The sequence below is a fragment of the Xyrauchen texanus genome, chromosome 15 (assembly GCF_025860055.1).
Source record: "Xyrauchen texanus isolate HMW12.3.18 chromosome 15, RBS_HiC_50CHRs, whole genome shotgun sequence".
In the NCBI taxonomy this organism is placed as follows: Eukaryota; Metazoa; Chordata; class Actinopteri; order Cypriniformes; family Catostomidae; genus Xyrauchen; species Xyrauchen texanus.
In genome coordinates, this window is record NC_068290.1 from 25,156,091 (window position 1) to 25,169,237 (window position 13,147).

General features: G+C 38.6%; 1 protein-coding gene across 1 annotated transcript in view; it reads left to right on the plus strand.

The window, feature by feature from the left end:
* LOC127655627 (sodium/potassium-transporting ATPase subunit alpha-3) overlaps positions 1-13,063 on the plus strand; it is a 37,008-nt gene extending 23,945 nt beyond the window's left edge. Inside the window, exons 7-22 of the mRNA XM_052143524.1 lie at positions 23-157; positions 833-950; positions 2,111-2,379; positions 3,593-3,791; positions 3,894-4,138; positions 4,649-4,841; positions 5,882-6,194; positions 6,400-6,550; positions 7,133-7,301; positions 7,418-7,572; positions 8,648-8,771; positions 9,286-9,431; positions 9,557-9,687; positions 9,773-9,874; positions 10,631-10,722; positions 11,578-13,063. Coding sequence (XP_051999484.1) covers positions 23-157; positions 833-950; positions 2,111-2,379; positions 3,593-3,791; positions 3,894-4,138; positions 4,649-4,841; positions 5,882-6,194; positions 6,400-6,550; positions 7,133-7,301; positions 7,418-7,572; positions 8,648-8,771; positions 9,286-9,431; positions 9,557-9,687; positions 9,773-9,874; positions 10,631-10,722; positions 11,578-11,606 — 2,571 coding nt within the window. The 3' untranslated portion in view covers positions 11,607-13,063. The remainder of the gene's footprint in view (positions 1-22; positions 158-832; positions 951-2,110; positions 2,380-3,592; positions 3,792-3,893; positions 4,139-4,648; positions 4,842-5,881; positions 6,195-6,399; positions 6,551-7,132; positions 7,302-7,417; positions 7,573-8,647; positions 8,772-9,285; positions 9,432-9,556; positions 9,688-9,772; positions 9,875-10,630; positions 10,723-11,577) is intronic.
* Positions 13,064-13,147: the final 84 nt, after the last annotated feature.

The window sequence follows — 13,147 nt, forward strand, 5'->3', positions numbered from 1 at the left end:
AATAAATGGTTTCTATCCACAGCAAGCGTTAGTGATCCGTGAGGGAGAGAAGATGCAAATCAACGCTGAGGAAGTAGTAGCAGGCGATCTGGTTGAGGTCAAAGGCGGAGATCGAATCCCTGCTGACCTCAGAATTACCTCCTCTCACGGTTGCAAGGTACACACTTATGAGTTTTAATGATGAGAGATTTCAATGGTTGCATGGGTTATTATAGTTTTTATAGTCGAATTTTTAATTTAGTTTTTATTTTATTTTATTTTTCAATTGTGTGTGTGTGTGTGTGTGTGTGTATGTGTGAGCGTGTATTTATCACTTTGTGGGGACCAAATGTCCCCATAAGGATAGTAAAACCCGAAATGTTTGACCTTGTGGGGACATTTTGTCGGTCCCCATGAGGAAAACAGCTTATAAATCATACTAAATGATGTTTTTTGAAAATGTAAAAATGCAGAAAGTTTTCTGTGAGGGTTAGGTTTAGGGGTAGGGTTAGGTTTAGGGGATAGAATATAAAGTTTGTACAGTATAAAAACCATTATGTCTATGGAAAGTCCCCATAAAACATGGAAACACAACATGTGTGTTTGTGTGTGTGTGTGTGTGTGTGTGTGTGTGTGTGTGTGTGTGTGTGTGTGTGTGTGTAAATAATATCCATATTTTCAATTTCTATTTCAGTTCATTTACATGTTTTATTTAGTTTTCATTTTAGTTAACAATAACAGCAGGGCTGCAGACATATCCCTGCATAACTTACACACTTGTTTACTAAATTATATCAATTAAATGTTGCTACCTAGTTGTCATTCATGTTTGTGTATCTGACATCATATATAGGTGGATAACTCCTCCCTCACTGGCGAATCAGAACCCCAAACGAGATCCCCTGACTGTACCCATGACAACCCTCTGGAAACCCGCAACATTGCTTTCTTCTCCACTAACTGTGTGGAAGGTGTGGAATTAACTAGAATACAGTGCTGACCTTGTCTATCCATTTAAATGTGAAGTTCAGATTAGGGATGTGCATGGTAATCATTTTTAATGTTCAGTCAACCACTAAGGTTTACAATTGCTTATTTATTTTTTCATCAGGACTCTGGAATAAAGTTTTAATGCAATGGATATGCATCAAACACTACTCAAAGCAGCAGAGAACAAAGTGCACTAAGAGCAATGAGTTTAAAGGGATAGTTCACCCAAAAATGAAAACTCTCCCATCATTTACTCACCCTCATGCCATCCCAGATGTGTATGACTTTCTTCTGCTGAACACAAATTAAGATTTTTAGAAGAACATCTCAGCTCTGTAGGTTTATACAATGAAAGTGAATGGTGACCAGAACTTTGAAGATCCAAAAAGGAAATAAATTCAGCATAAAAGTAATATCTTGACAGCAGTCTCCTTGGCGATCATGAGTTCAAGCTTGATTACACTTACTATAGCGCCATCTAACACTGCAGGCATCAAGCACTAGAAAGTGTAATCAAGCTTGAAATGAGGGATGAGCCTAAGTAAATAATGAGAGATTTTTAATATTTAGGTGAACTATCCCTTTAAATAATCCAATACATAGAACTTCAAATGATAAAATCACTTTAAAGTCAAACAAAAATAATCAATATGTCACTGTGTGTAACATAATATTCTTAACCAATGGAAACTACTTAATTTAAGTGCTAAACTGGATATGTGCTCTGCCTGGGCAAGTTCACATTTCAGTGAGGCAGCAAACACTAGTGCTGTCATGTGAATGGAGTTACACTGCTGTGGTTTATTGGCCTCGTTGGGATGCTTTCAATATTAAATGGTTTAGCATTTAACTTGTGGAATTATTGTCTGCACACCAGAGCAAAAGGGAATAAACATAAAGGGTAAGCCATTTATCAAGTGCTGTTTGTTTACATGTGTGAACAGCCCCTAACTCTATCCTTAAAAATCTGACCCGAACATGGACCAAAACCTGGCAGTTTCTCAGGTCCTGTGAACACTATTGCGAGTGTAGAATAACCAAAGAGTGATTTTGGTATTCGAAAACAGGCACGTAGAAAGGTTATCTGAATAACATCTATCTATGCATAACCCAAATTTAGAAAATGTGTTTTCTTTTTCAGGTACTGCTCGTGGTATTGTGGTCTGTACTGGTGACCGCACCGTGATGGGACGCATCGCCACTCTCACCTCAGGACTGGAGACAGGGAAAACTCCCATTGCCAAGGAGATTGAGCACTTTATTCACATAATCACAGGCGTGGCCTGCTTCCTTGGAGTGACTTTCTTCATTCTGTCAGTCGCTCTGGGGTACACCTGGCTGGAGGCCGTCATCTTCCTCATCGGAATCATCGTTGCTAATGTGCCTGAGGGTCTGCTGGCTACTGTCACTGTGAGTATTCTTAAAGGCAAAGACATTATTTACTGATGGGACAGGTGGGACATGTCTCTTTGTCTTTGCCAATTTTGTCCCAACCACTTTTTGAAATAGCTTTCAACAGGTAAGTGTCTAAAGCAGAAGAAACATTTTTAACAGAGTTTCCATTTCATTTGTGTGTGTAATAAGTGCTCGTTGCGGCTGTTATCAGTGACGTTGAGTGACAGCGGGCGATGTTCTCTTGTGCATTCAGATGTGCGCACTTCTCACTCTGCTGTTCCGCAGCTCGTACTCTTTTCCAGTTAAATTGCAAAGCAAAATGCCAACAGGTGTGTCCCCGCTCATGATATACATCCACTGACGTACAGATGAATCCTTTGTTTATTAAAATGAAATAAATGTTTAGATTGTGTTTGTCAGGGCACTGATCAGGGAGTCAGCCATTTTTAAGGCTGCCTCATTCGCAAAATCGTTCCTATGCTGAAACATTCGCTCCCTAAAAAATCCCACAATGCACCGTAAAAACCAGGGAACATCATTGCAAATCAACAAAGCGTGTTCTTTGGCCAGGGGTGCCCAAACTTTTGCAGACAACTGTAAGTGCTTAGATCAGTTAAACACTCACATTAAGAACGAATGGATCTATAACTTTTTTGTCTGAGAAAATCAATGTACACCGTGTCACAAACGAGCCCCAGTCCACCTCACCGCATATCTCGAAACTCTCATGTTATAAATGCGTGTTGCGCAAACTTTTATAAGGTTTCGCCGTTGACTGAAAACCTGCCCTGTACCTCTGTCAGCATAGCTGAAAAGCTGTTCAGTCTTGAACATTCGCAGCCCGGGACCAACTCACCCTCTGAAGCGCTTGAGAGTTTCAACTGTTCGTCCTATGATATAATGTCATGTGGTGTCATGAATAATCATGAGATAGCACCTTCTCTTTTATTCTTTTTTTTTTGTGATCAATATTTTTATTGAGTTTGAATAAGAGCACATCGATATCAAATCAGATATAGCACCTTCTCAGGGGATAAGGCATTCATAATTATAGAGTCATTAATAATTACAAGTGAAATCTGTTTTCAAACAATACATATTTTTGCATTTCCAGGTGTTGATACCAGTGGCACAGAAATTACACACTTGAGCTTTAAAAATGTCACTACAGTTCGGTCCAGTTACTTTATTTTACTGTAATCCAACTCCTCATTTATCTGTGTCTCAGGTGTGTCTCACTCTGACAGCCAAGCGTATGGCTCGTAAGAACTGCCTGGTGAAGAATCTTGAAGCCGTAGAAACACTAGGTTCCACCTCAACTATCTGCTCGGACAAGACTGGAACTCTGACCCAGAACCGAATGACTGTTGCACACATGTGGTTCGACAACCAGATCCATGAAGCTGACACTACAGAAGATCAGTCTGGTCTGTCCTTTTCTTCTCATGCAAAGCCTTATGATGATCTAGTATTGCCCACTGTATGACACCAGTGTTCTCTGCAGAGTCTAAGTGGGTCTCTCTGTGTAGGTGCATCATTTGATAAGAGCTCGGTGACGTGGGTGTCTCTGGCCCGTGTGGCGTCGCTGTGTAACAGGGCAGTGTTTAAGGCAGCACAAGATTCTTTACCCATCCTGAAGAGGGATGTGGCAGGTGATGCCTCTGAGTCCGCCCTGCTCAAGTGTATCGAGCTGTGCTGTGGATCAGTCAAGATGATGAGAGAGAAGAACAAGAAAGTAGCTGAAATCCCATTCAACTCCACCAACAAATACCAGGTTTGTCATCAGATATCGGTTGGCCCAGAAGCAAACTGCAGACTCACATTTTCTGCGCTAATTTTAGGTGAAAATATGCAGAATGCATAGGAAACATGGGAAAAGTTAGGTAAATGGAGGTGAGAGTACTACACTCTAACTACCAGCTCAAATTAGCCCAAATATTTCATCAGCGATAATTCATGGAGCAGTAATGTGAAGAATTGTGTTAATGACTGGTGTTTTACTTAGGATGAAATCTGCTGAGCTGTCTAGTGAGTTCGGCAGGTGCAGATTCTGTGCAGGCCTGATTATTCGTTTTAAAAATCAAACGGCAAACACCAGCTTGAAATATGATCAATGGGAAGAGCTTAATTTCAATGAAAAGCATTTTAGCACCGACAGTCTAATGTCGGAGTAGATATGTAACCCTAAAACTAAAGCATATATCAGATCTCTCAAAAGCATTAGTGCAACCTCATGCATTACCACCAAAAAATACCTATTAACCCTGTCTCCTTCTGTCCCCAGCTGTCCATCCATGAGACAGAGGATCCCAATGATAACCGCTACCTGTTGGTGATGAAGGGGGCGCCAGAGCGCATCCTGGACCGCTGTTCCACCATAATGCTGCAAGGTAAAGAGCAGCCCATGGACGAAGAGTTGAAGGAGGCCTTCCAGAATGCCTACATGGAGCTTGGAGGACTGGGAGAGCGAGTGCTTGGTGAGTATATAGTGTAGTAGTATACACTGGATGAAAAAAGTATTTGGACACTATTTGAGACTTTATTTATACTTCATTTGTCCAAATGTCATTGCATTAGTTTCAAAATATCAAAACAAGTGTAATCTGCAAACAAAAGATTAAAGACCTTCTCTCAGAATTAACTTTGCTTTTCTTGGCCATTTGTTTTTAATTACTTGTAACTAACTGGTCTCAAGGTGATTTTTAGTGGATGTGTGAAGTCATTTGTTCATCAAATTAACTATGAACATGTCATGTCTAACGTTTGACAAAGAGAAAGTGCAAAAATACTTTTTGTCTTAATTTTTAACAATAATTTTTTCACTATTTGAAACCTAACACATATTTTTGTGCAATGTTTTGCTTGATAAGTCTTGGTGTTAAACAAAGATTTTTAGAAGAATATCTTATCTCTGTAAGTGAATGGTGGCCAGAAATTTGACGATCCAAAAAGCACATAAAGGCAGCATAAAATGTATCCAAAAGGCGTTTAATCAATGTATTCTGAAGTGATATGATAGGTGTGGTTGAGAAACAGATCAATATTGAAGTCGTTTTTTACAATAAATCTGTACATCCACATTCATATTTTCTTCTTTTGTTTTTGGTGATTTGCATTCTTTCTGCATATCGCCACCTACTGGGTAGGGAGGAGAATTTATAGTAAAAATGGACTTGAATATTGATCTGTTTCTCACCCACACTTATTACATCGCTTCTGAAGATAAGAATTTAACAACTGGAGTCTTATGGATTACCTACATGGAGCTTCAAAGTTCTGGCCACCATTCACTTGTATTGTAAGGACCTACAGAACTGAAATATTCTTCTAAAAGTCTTTGTGTTCTGCTGAAGAAAGAAAGTCATACACATCTGGGATGTCAGATGGTGAATAAATGATGTGAGAATATTCATTTTTGGTGAACTATCCCTTTAAATGTCCAAATATAAAGTTTATAGAGTATGGTAAAAAGTTATTGTGTATGTGTATATACAATAAATTTGTCTCCTGTCCACAGGATTCTGCCATCTGTTACTTCCTGAGGATCAGTACCCAAAAGGCTTTGCCTTTGACACAGAGGATGTGAACTTCCAGACAGACAACTTGTGCTTCGTGGGGCTGATATCAATGATTGACCCACCTCGTGCTGCCGTGCCCGATGCTGTGGGGAAGTGCCGTTCTGCTGGCATCAAGGTCATCATGGTGACTGGAGATCACCCCATCACTGCCAAAGCCATCGCCAAGGGTGTGGGCATCATCTCAGAGGGTAACGAGACCGTGGAGGACATTGCTGCCCGTCTCAACATCCCTGTCAGTCAGGTCAATCCCAGGTAAGACAATAGCCAGGATGATGCATGGGCACACCAAAACAACATGCCTTTACATCAGCATACATTATATTTGTGGATATAGAGGCAAAGCCACACGTATATACACATAGCAGAGCCACATGAAACACAAATACACATATTTGTGTGCATGTATATAGATATAAGCACACATATAAACATACTTGCTTTTCTGATGGTCCTTTAGGGATGCCAAGGCTTGTGTGATTCATGGAACAGACCTCAAGGACTATTCTCAAGAGCAAATAGATGAAGTTCTGCAGAACCACACAGAGATTGTGTTTGCCAGAACATCACCACAGCAAAAACTCATCATTGTAGAGGGCTGCCAACGACAGGTAAACACACGTCCTAACATTAATATGTGAAAAGTGTAGATAGTTTATAGTCATTGCATTGCAAAAATCTTTGTTTTTAACAAGTATATTTGTCTCTATTTGTCTTTCAGTAAAAAAGTCTTAACATTCATACAAATATTTTGCATTTACTTGAAAGGCAAAATGGCGTAAGATATTAATATTTGTATACTGAGAATGTATCCAATATTTACTTTGTCTTATTAGAAAATATAGTATTTATTTTTTTATAAATCAAACAACTATAAACTAGTGAGGTTTATGGAAACAAGAAAAAATAATACCTAGGGGTAAGAAAAATAAACATATTTTTAAGAATGTTTTTATTATTTACACAATATTTGTTTAGTTTTTAGTATGTTTGGATATTTTTACTGCTATTTAAAAAAAATACAGATATTTTGTAGTGCAATCCTCCATAAATCCTCAACATTTCAATAATATCCTAATTATACTTTTGTTTTGTGCCTTTTTCTTTCTTTCTTTCTTTCTTTCTTTCTTTCTTTCTTTCTTTCTTTCTATACTTCTTTACTTCTTTCTTTCTTTCTTTTCTTTCTCTCCCAGGGCGCTATTGTGGCTGTAACAGGTGATGGTGTGAATGACTCTCCGGCCCTGAAGAAGGCTGATATCGGTGTTGCCATGGGCATTTCTGGCTCTGATGTGTCTAAACAGGCTGCTGACATGATTCTACTGGATGACAACTTTGCCTCCATTGTCACTGGTGTGGAAGAGGGTGAGAAAGATAGGAGACTGAAGTGTGAATGATTGGACAGGCCTGGTGTTGTCAAAACAAGAGGGTTTTGGGTGCATCATTTAAAAGTAAATGTTGATGTGTTTCTTCCTTTGCAGGGCGTCTGATCTTTGATAATTTGAAGAAGTCAATTGCATACACCTTGACCAGCAACATACCTGAGATCACCCCCTTCTTGTTCTTCATTATTGTCAATATCCCTCTGCCCCTGGGCACTATCACCATCCTCTGCATCGACCTCGGAACTGACATGGTAAGACTTGACAATACACATAATAGTGGAAATTGTGTACGTACACACACACACATATGCCTCTGATGTGTGTGAGCAAACAAATGTACTAGCCTATATCAGATAAACACATTCCCAAACACTCCTGCATACATTAAGCTGCTCATATACACACCTCAATACACACACACACACAAACAACAGGGTTCCCACATTCATGGAAAACATGGGCATAGCAGGGAATTTTAAAATGTGTTTTACAGGAATGGAAAAGTAATGTAAATTAATTATTTAATTGTTTTTTCTCAAACAGGCACTCAGATCTGCCTGAATAATTGATTAGCAAAAGATTTGGTCTGAATCAAAATTATTTTTAAAAATCTTTATCTAACAAGCACAAATAATCACAAACTAGAAAGGTCATGTCAATTTATTGGTCAAAAAGTGTTTGAACCATTAACCTCTTCAACTGTAGTTTTGGGCAGCCGCCTGCCATTTTTTACACTCAAATTTAAAAGCTCACCATTAACACATACTGTGGACTAGTTGCCAAAATTGGTCTGATTTTTCAGAATTGTCATTAGAAAGTTGAAAAGCCCCTTTGCTATGATATATAACATTTTATCAGCAATAGTTGATAACATACATTTGCGATTATTTGTTTAGCATGCTTTTCCTGCTGGACTGCATATGTTGTTCTGAACATCTAAGATATAACATTGGATTCCTGAGAACGCAAGCTTTCATTTGAGATATGATTTGTCTATTTAAGGGCAATTTGAAAATGTTATATTAATATTAATATTTCTACTACATGACCTCGAGTTGGCGCTGATCTTCGATGCAAATATTTTCAGGGCTTATTTTGTTATTTTATGTAAAATAAATCCAGAAGTGTTGGTTATCTGTGAAAAGTTCAGATTCTAAGCTTTCAAACAATACCACAAATGGCTGATTTATCTATTAGCACCCCAGAACATTTTAAGCACAAACTTTTTCGCAACATAGCATCCCCTTTTGGAGTTGAAGAGGTAAAACAATTCAAATGTTTACATGGACACAGAAGTTAACCTTCTCTTTGTCTCTGTCTCCGTAGGTCCCTGCTATCTCCCTGGCTTATGAGGCCGCTGAGAGTGACATCATGAAGAGGCAGCCCAGGAACCCTCTGAGAGACAAACTTGTGAACGAGCGTCTCATCAGCATTGCTTATGGACAAATTGGTTAGTTTGATCCACACATTTCTTGAACAACCAATGGGTGATGCCATGATGGCTTCCTACCTCTGTTTGCCTGTTTTCCCTTTCTAGTTTCATTAAAATTCATAGTAGAATTGACATACTCACTATGAACCAGAACCATTTGAAATGTAAAATTGAGATAAATTTGAGCTTAGGCTCAACATGTGCTCCAGTTACTTGACGTAAAAATAAGATTTTTCAAGGAAATACTGTATAGAAGCCTGACAAAGTAGAGAAGAATGTCTGTTCGCTGTGCAATATAGGTTAAATTCCATTCAGACACAGGGGGAAAGGAACAAGCATGCTTGAAGCTTTATAAATAAAAGATCCTCAAAAAAAAGGTGTGTTTGTGTACATCTGGTGCAGTACCTGGGTTAAGGTTGTATTCCAGAAAAAGGCAGATAGCCATTCAAAGTACCTCTCAACACATTTCCCTCATTTGAAAATGATTTGATATGGTCAATAAGCACACATCTGTTTATGTGTTTGTGTGTAGGTATGATCCAGGCTTTGGGTGGCTTCTTCGCATACTTTGTGATTCTGGCTGAGAATGGCTTCCTGCCCTCTCTGCTCGTGGGTATCAGACTCAACTGGGACGACCGTTCCTACAATGACCTGGAAGACAGTTACGGACAGCAGTGGGTAGGTGCTCTGTGTTTTAAAGTCGACAATGTGTTGTGCATGTGTTTGGGTGTGTTAGAGAGGTTAAAAGATGTTTCATCTCTAGTGTTCAGCATGTTGTATAATGTTGTGTTCATATTTTACAGACATACGAGCAGAGGAAGATTGTTGAGTTCACCTGTCACACAGCGTTCTTTGTCAGTATTGTGGTCGTGCAATGGGCTGATGTCATCGTCTGCAAGACCAGACGCAACTCAGTATTCCAGCAGGGCATGAGGTGAGTTCAGGAAGTTTGTGTGTTTGTCTGTGTGAAGAATAGGATGTAAAAGAAAGTTTTTTGTGTAACTGTGTGTCTTTTACAGGAATAAGATTCTCATCTTCGGGTTGTTCGAAGAAACAGCTCTTGCTGCATTCCTCTCTTACTGCCCGGGCATGGATGTGGCCCTCAGGATGTACCCACTAAAGTGAGTTGAACACAACACACCTGCACAAATGTATACACAGCTGGAAGTGAAACCTCCAGTAGTACGGCACATCCAGTTCCACCTTTTAGCAAGTTAAAATGCAAATGCATGTGTACAAAACTAGAAACTAATGTTGAAAAAATGCAATGATCTGACCATGGAAATTCAGTGCATTAATGAGTGCATTTATATTCATGTTCTTACACTTATTATGCTTAAAACCATTTAAATTAGTCAGATCATTGGGATTCAACAACAAATATAACTGTAGGTCATCTGCATAGCAGTATTTTCAAATCACAGAACCAAGAGATAACATGTTTTGAGAGAACAAAATTGGCCCTAACAGGGATCCTTGGTTGATGAGGATGAATATAGTTGAGGAGGACATCTCCAACAGACAATATATATTCCCTATTTGACAAATAGGAAGGAAACCAATATAAAGCCACCCCAGATATTCCCACTTATTTTTGTAGTCACCTTAAGCGGCATTTGTACTGGCTAATCCAATGTGCGCAAGTATTGTACACATGCCTCTTCACGGTTTGAGGTCAAAAGTAGAGAATAACTAGATTATATAAAATCTCATGTAAAAATGGGTTTCTTGTGGGTTTCTTGTGAGTTTCTTGTGGGTTCATACTGTTTCCACACATCCTATATTCTTCTCTATAAAGTAACATATAAATACAGTACTTTAAAAAGTACTCTGTTGAAAATGGTCACTTTCCTCACATGTTTCTCTCTCTTCTCCAGGCCGAGCTGGTGGTTCTGTGCTTTCCCGTACAGTTTCTTAATCTTTGTGTATGATGAGGTCAGAAAGCTGCTCCTGCGCCGGAACCCCGGTGGTATGTGTTCCTCACTACTGTCTTTGACACACACACACACACACACACACACACACACACACACACACACACATGTTGTGTTTCCATGTTTTATGGGGACTTTCCATAGACATAATGGTTTTTATACTGTACAAACTTTATATTCTATCCCCTAAACCTAACCCTACCCCTAAACCTAACCCTCACAGAAAATTTTCTGCATTTTTACATTTTCAAAAAACATCATTTAGTGTGATTTATAAGCTGTTTTCCTCATGGGGACCGACAAAATGTCCCCACAAGGTCAAAAATTTCAGGTTTTACTATCCTTATGGGGACATTTGGTCCCCACAAAGTGATAAATACACGCTCACACACACACACACACACACACACACACACACACACACACACACACATATGGTAATGCAAGTTACAGTGATTTTACTATGGGTAAGGCATATACGTAGGCACAAAAAAAAAAGAGTTATAAATGGCATTTTGAAACCACAGCATTAGCAATGTGATATCAGAAACTAATATTCAATAAAAAGTCCACATTGTTATTGCTAATTATAGGAATAAACAAATCTTCCACAGGTAATAAAGTTCTTTATCCTAAGTCTGTTTACGATTGCCAAGCAACATAGCAAGCTGGCGCTTTAATATACACAGATAATGAACTTAAATATGCAATAGAATGCGTGGTCTCGTGTGCATTTATAGTAATTTTACAATGACTTGTTTGTGTCCTGTTTGATACATTTAATCAGAATTTACAATCGGAAATATGAATTTTATATAAAACTCAATACATGATTGAATTATTTACAACATTTCTTAAAGAAATTCTCACTCTTTTTCTCTTTCTTGCAGGTTGGGTGGAAAGGGAGACATACTATTGATCAACAAGTTATCTTCTTTACTCTCATTCTTACATCTTCCATTTTGTTCTACTTCTCTCTTCTCTCCCCAATCAAAATGCACAACCATTCTCTCCTCCCCCGTTTAAAGAGACAGCAGCTTTAAGCCAATAGCACGTCTCTCCCCAAAGAGGAAACCACAAAGCACCTTTCAGACTTGGGACCGTCCACCATCATGCCCCCATTTCCTATAATACTCTTTGCATGTATTTTCACACGGCTGTGTACATAAAGTCTACTATATATCTTAAAGTGGCAGCTGCATAATCAATATGTAGATTCGAAAGGAGCTTTTGATGCTAAAAAGGGTGTATATACGCCCACCTATTAAAAAGGCCGTCCCTTCACACTTTCCCTCCTTCATTTCTTCTTCCTGTTCCTCCTGTCACACACGGATACACAGATCACACAAATCTGTTGTTGGATCCCACAACACACTGCTCAACTCTGTTTATCACTCTGACTTTCTCTGTTTTAATGAAATTTTGTTTAATAATTTTGCTTGTTAGGTCATTTTATGTTCTTTATTCCGTAAGAGAGATGGCTCAGTGGCTTTGAACAGTTTATATCATTTGTATTTTCTATTGAAGTCTGATGGAAACAAGCATGTTGTTTCTGTTTCCCACATTAGCATTCTCTATTTCTCTCTTTCTTCTGCTCTTTTATGCCTTTGTTTGTTTGTGTGTTTGTTTGACCCACTGCTACAATAACCCTAAATGTTTCAAATACAATTACAAACTCTTGTGTGTTTTAGAAAAAATGTAAACAATACCACATCTGATTAAAACAAATAAAGACATGTGTTGGAAGATAGAAATACTGGAAAAACAGTAAAAAAAATATCCTGTTGTTTGTTAAAACTTAAATGAAACACACTGCAGGCAAGTCCATGTTTAATATCAGGTATTGCATAGAACACGAGTATGATGTTGAACAGCGTCTGTGGAATACAATCTACTGCCGTTATGGACCTAAACACACCAGGTCTAATTGTTTCCCCCCTTCTGTCAGTTTCCACAGATCTGGCACAGGTTATTTCCCTCGTATAAACATGAGGGTAGAAATCTGAACCACATATTTTCCAAAAATCTGTCTTGAGAGATCAGATTTTTTGACATAATCGATTGATTTGAGTAACTGATTGGGTCTGGTGTGTGAGGGTTCCAGGAGATGTGTTTATCAGGAGATGAAATCAGTATGAAACCGTATCAGGTCTCGTGGTCTGTATGCGTGCATCTCTGTTTGTGGTGTGTGTGTGTGTGTGTGTGTATGCATGTGTGAGGTGAGGGACAGTGCGCTGTTGCAGCCAGTCATTGTCTGTGTTCATCTGACAGAAGTGTTGATGCTGAAACTTAAGACAGAGAAGAAAAAACTACTGATAGAAAAATGGATCTTAATGAAATCAACTCCAATAAAACATCTAGTACATTTAATACAAACTAGTGATGTATGAGTCTTTATTTCTGGCTGCCTTTCTCCTGTATCTCACTATATCACATATCTAAGCAATCTCTTACACGTGA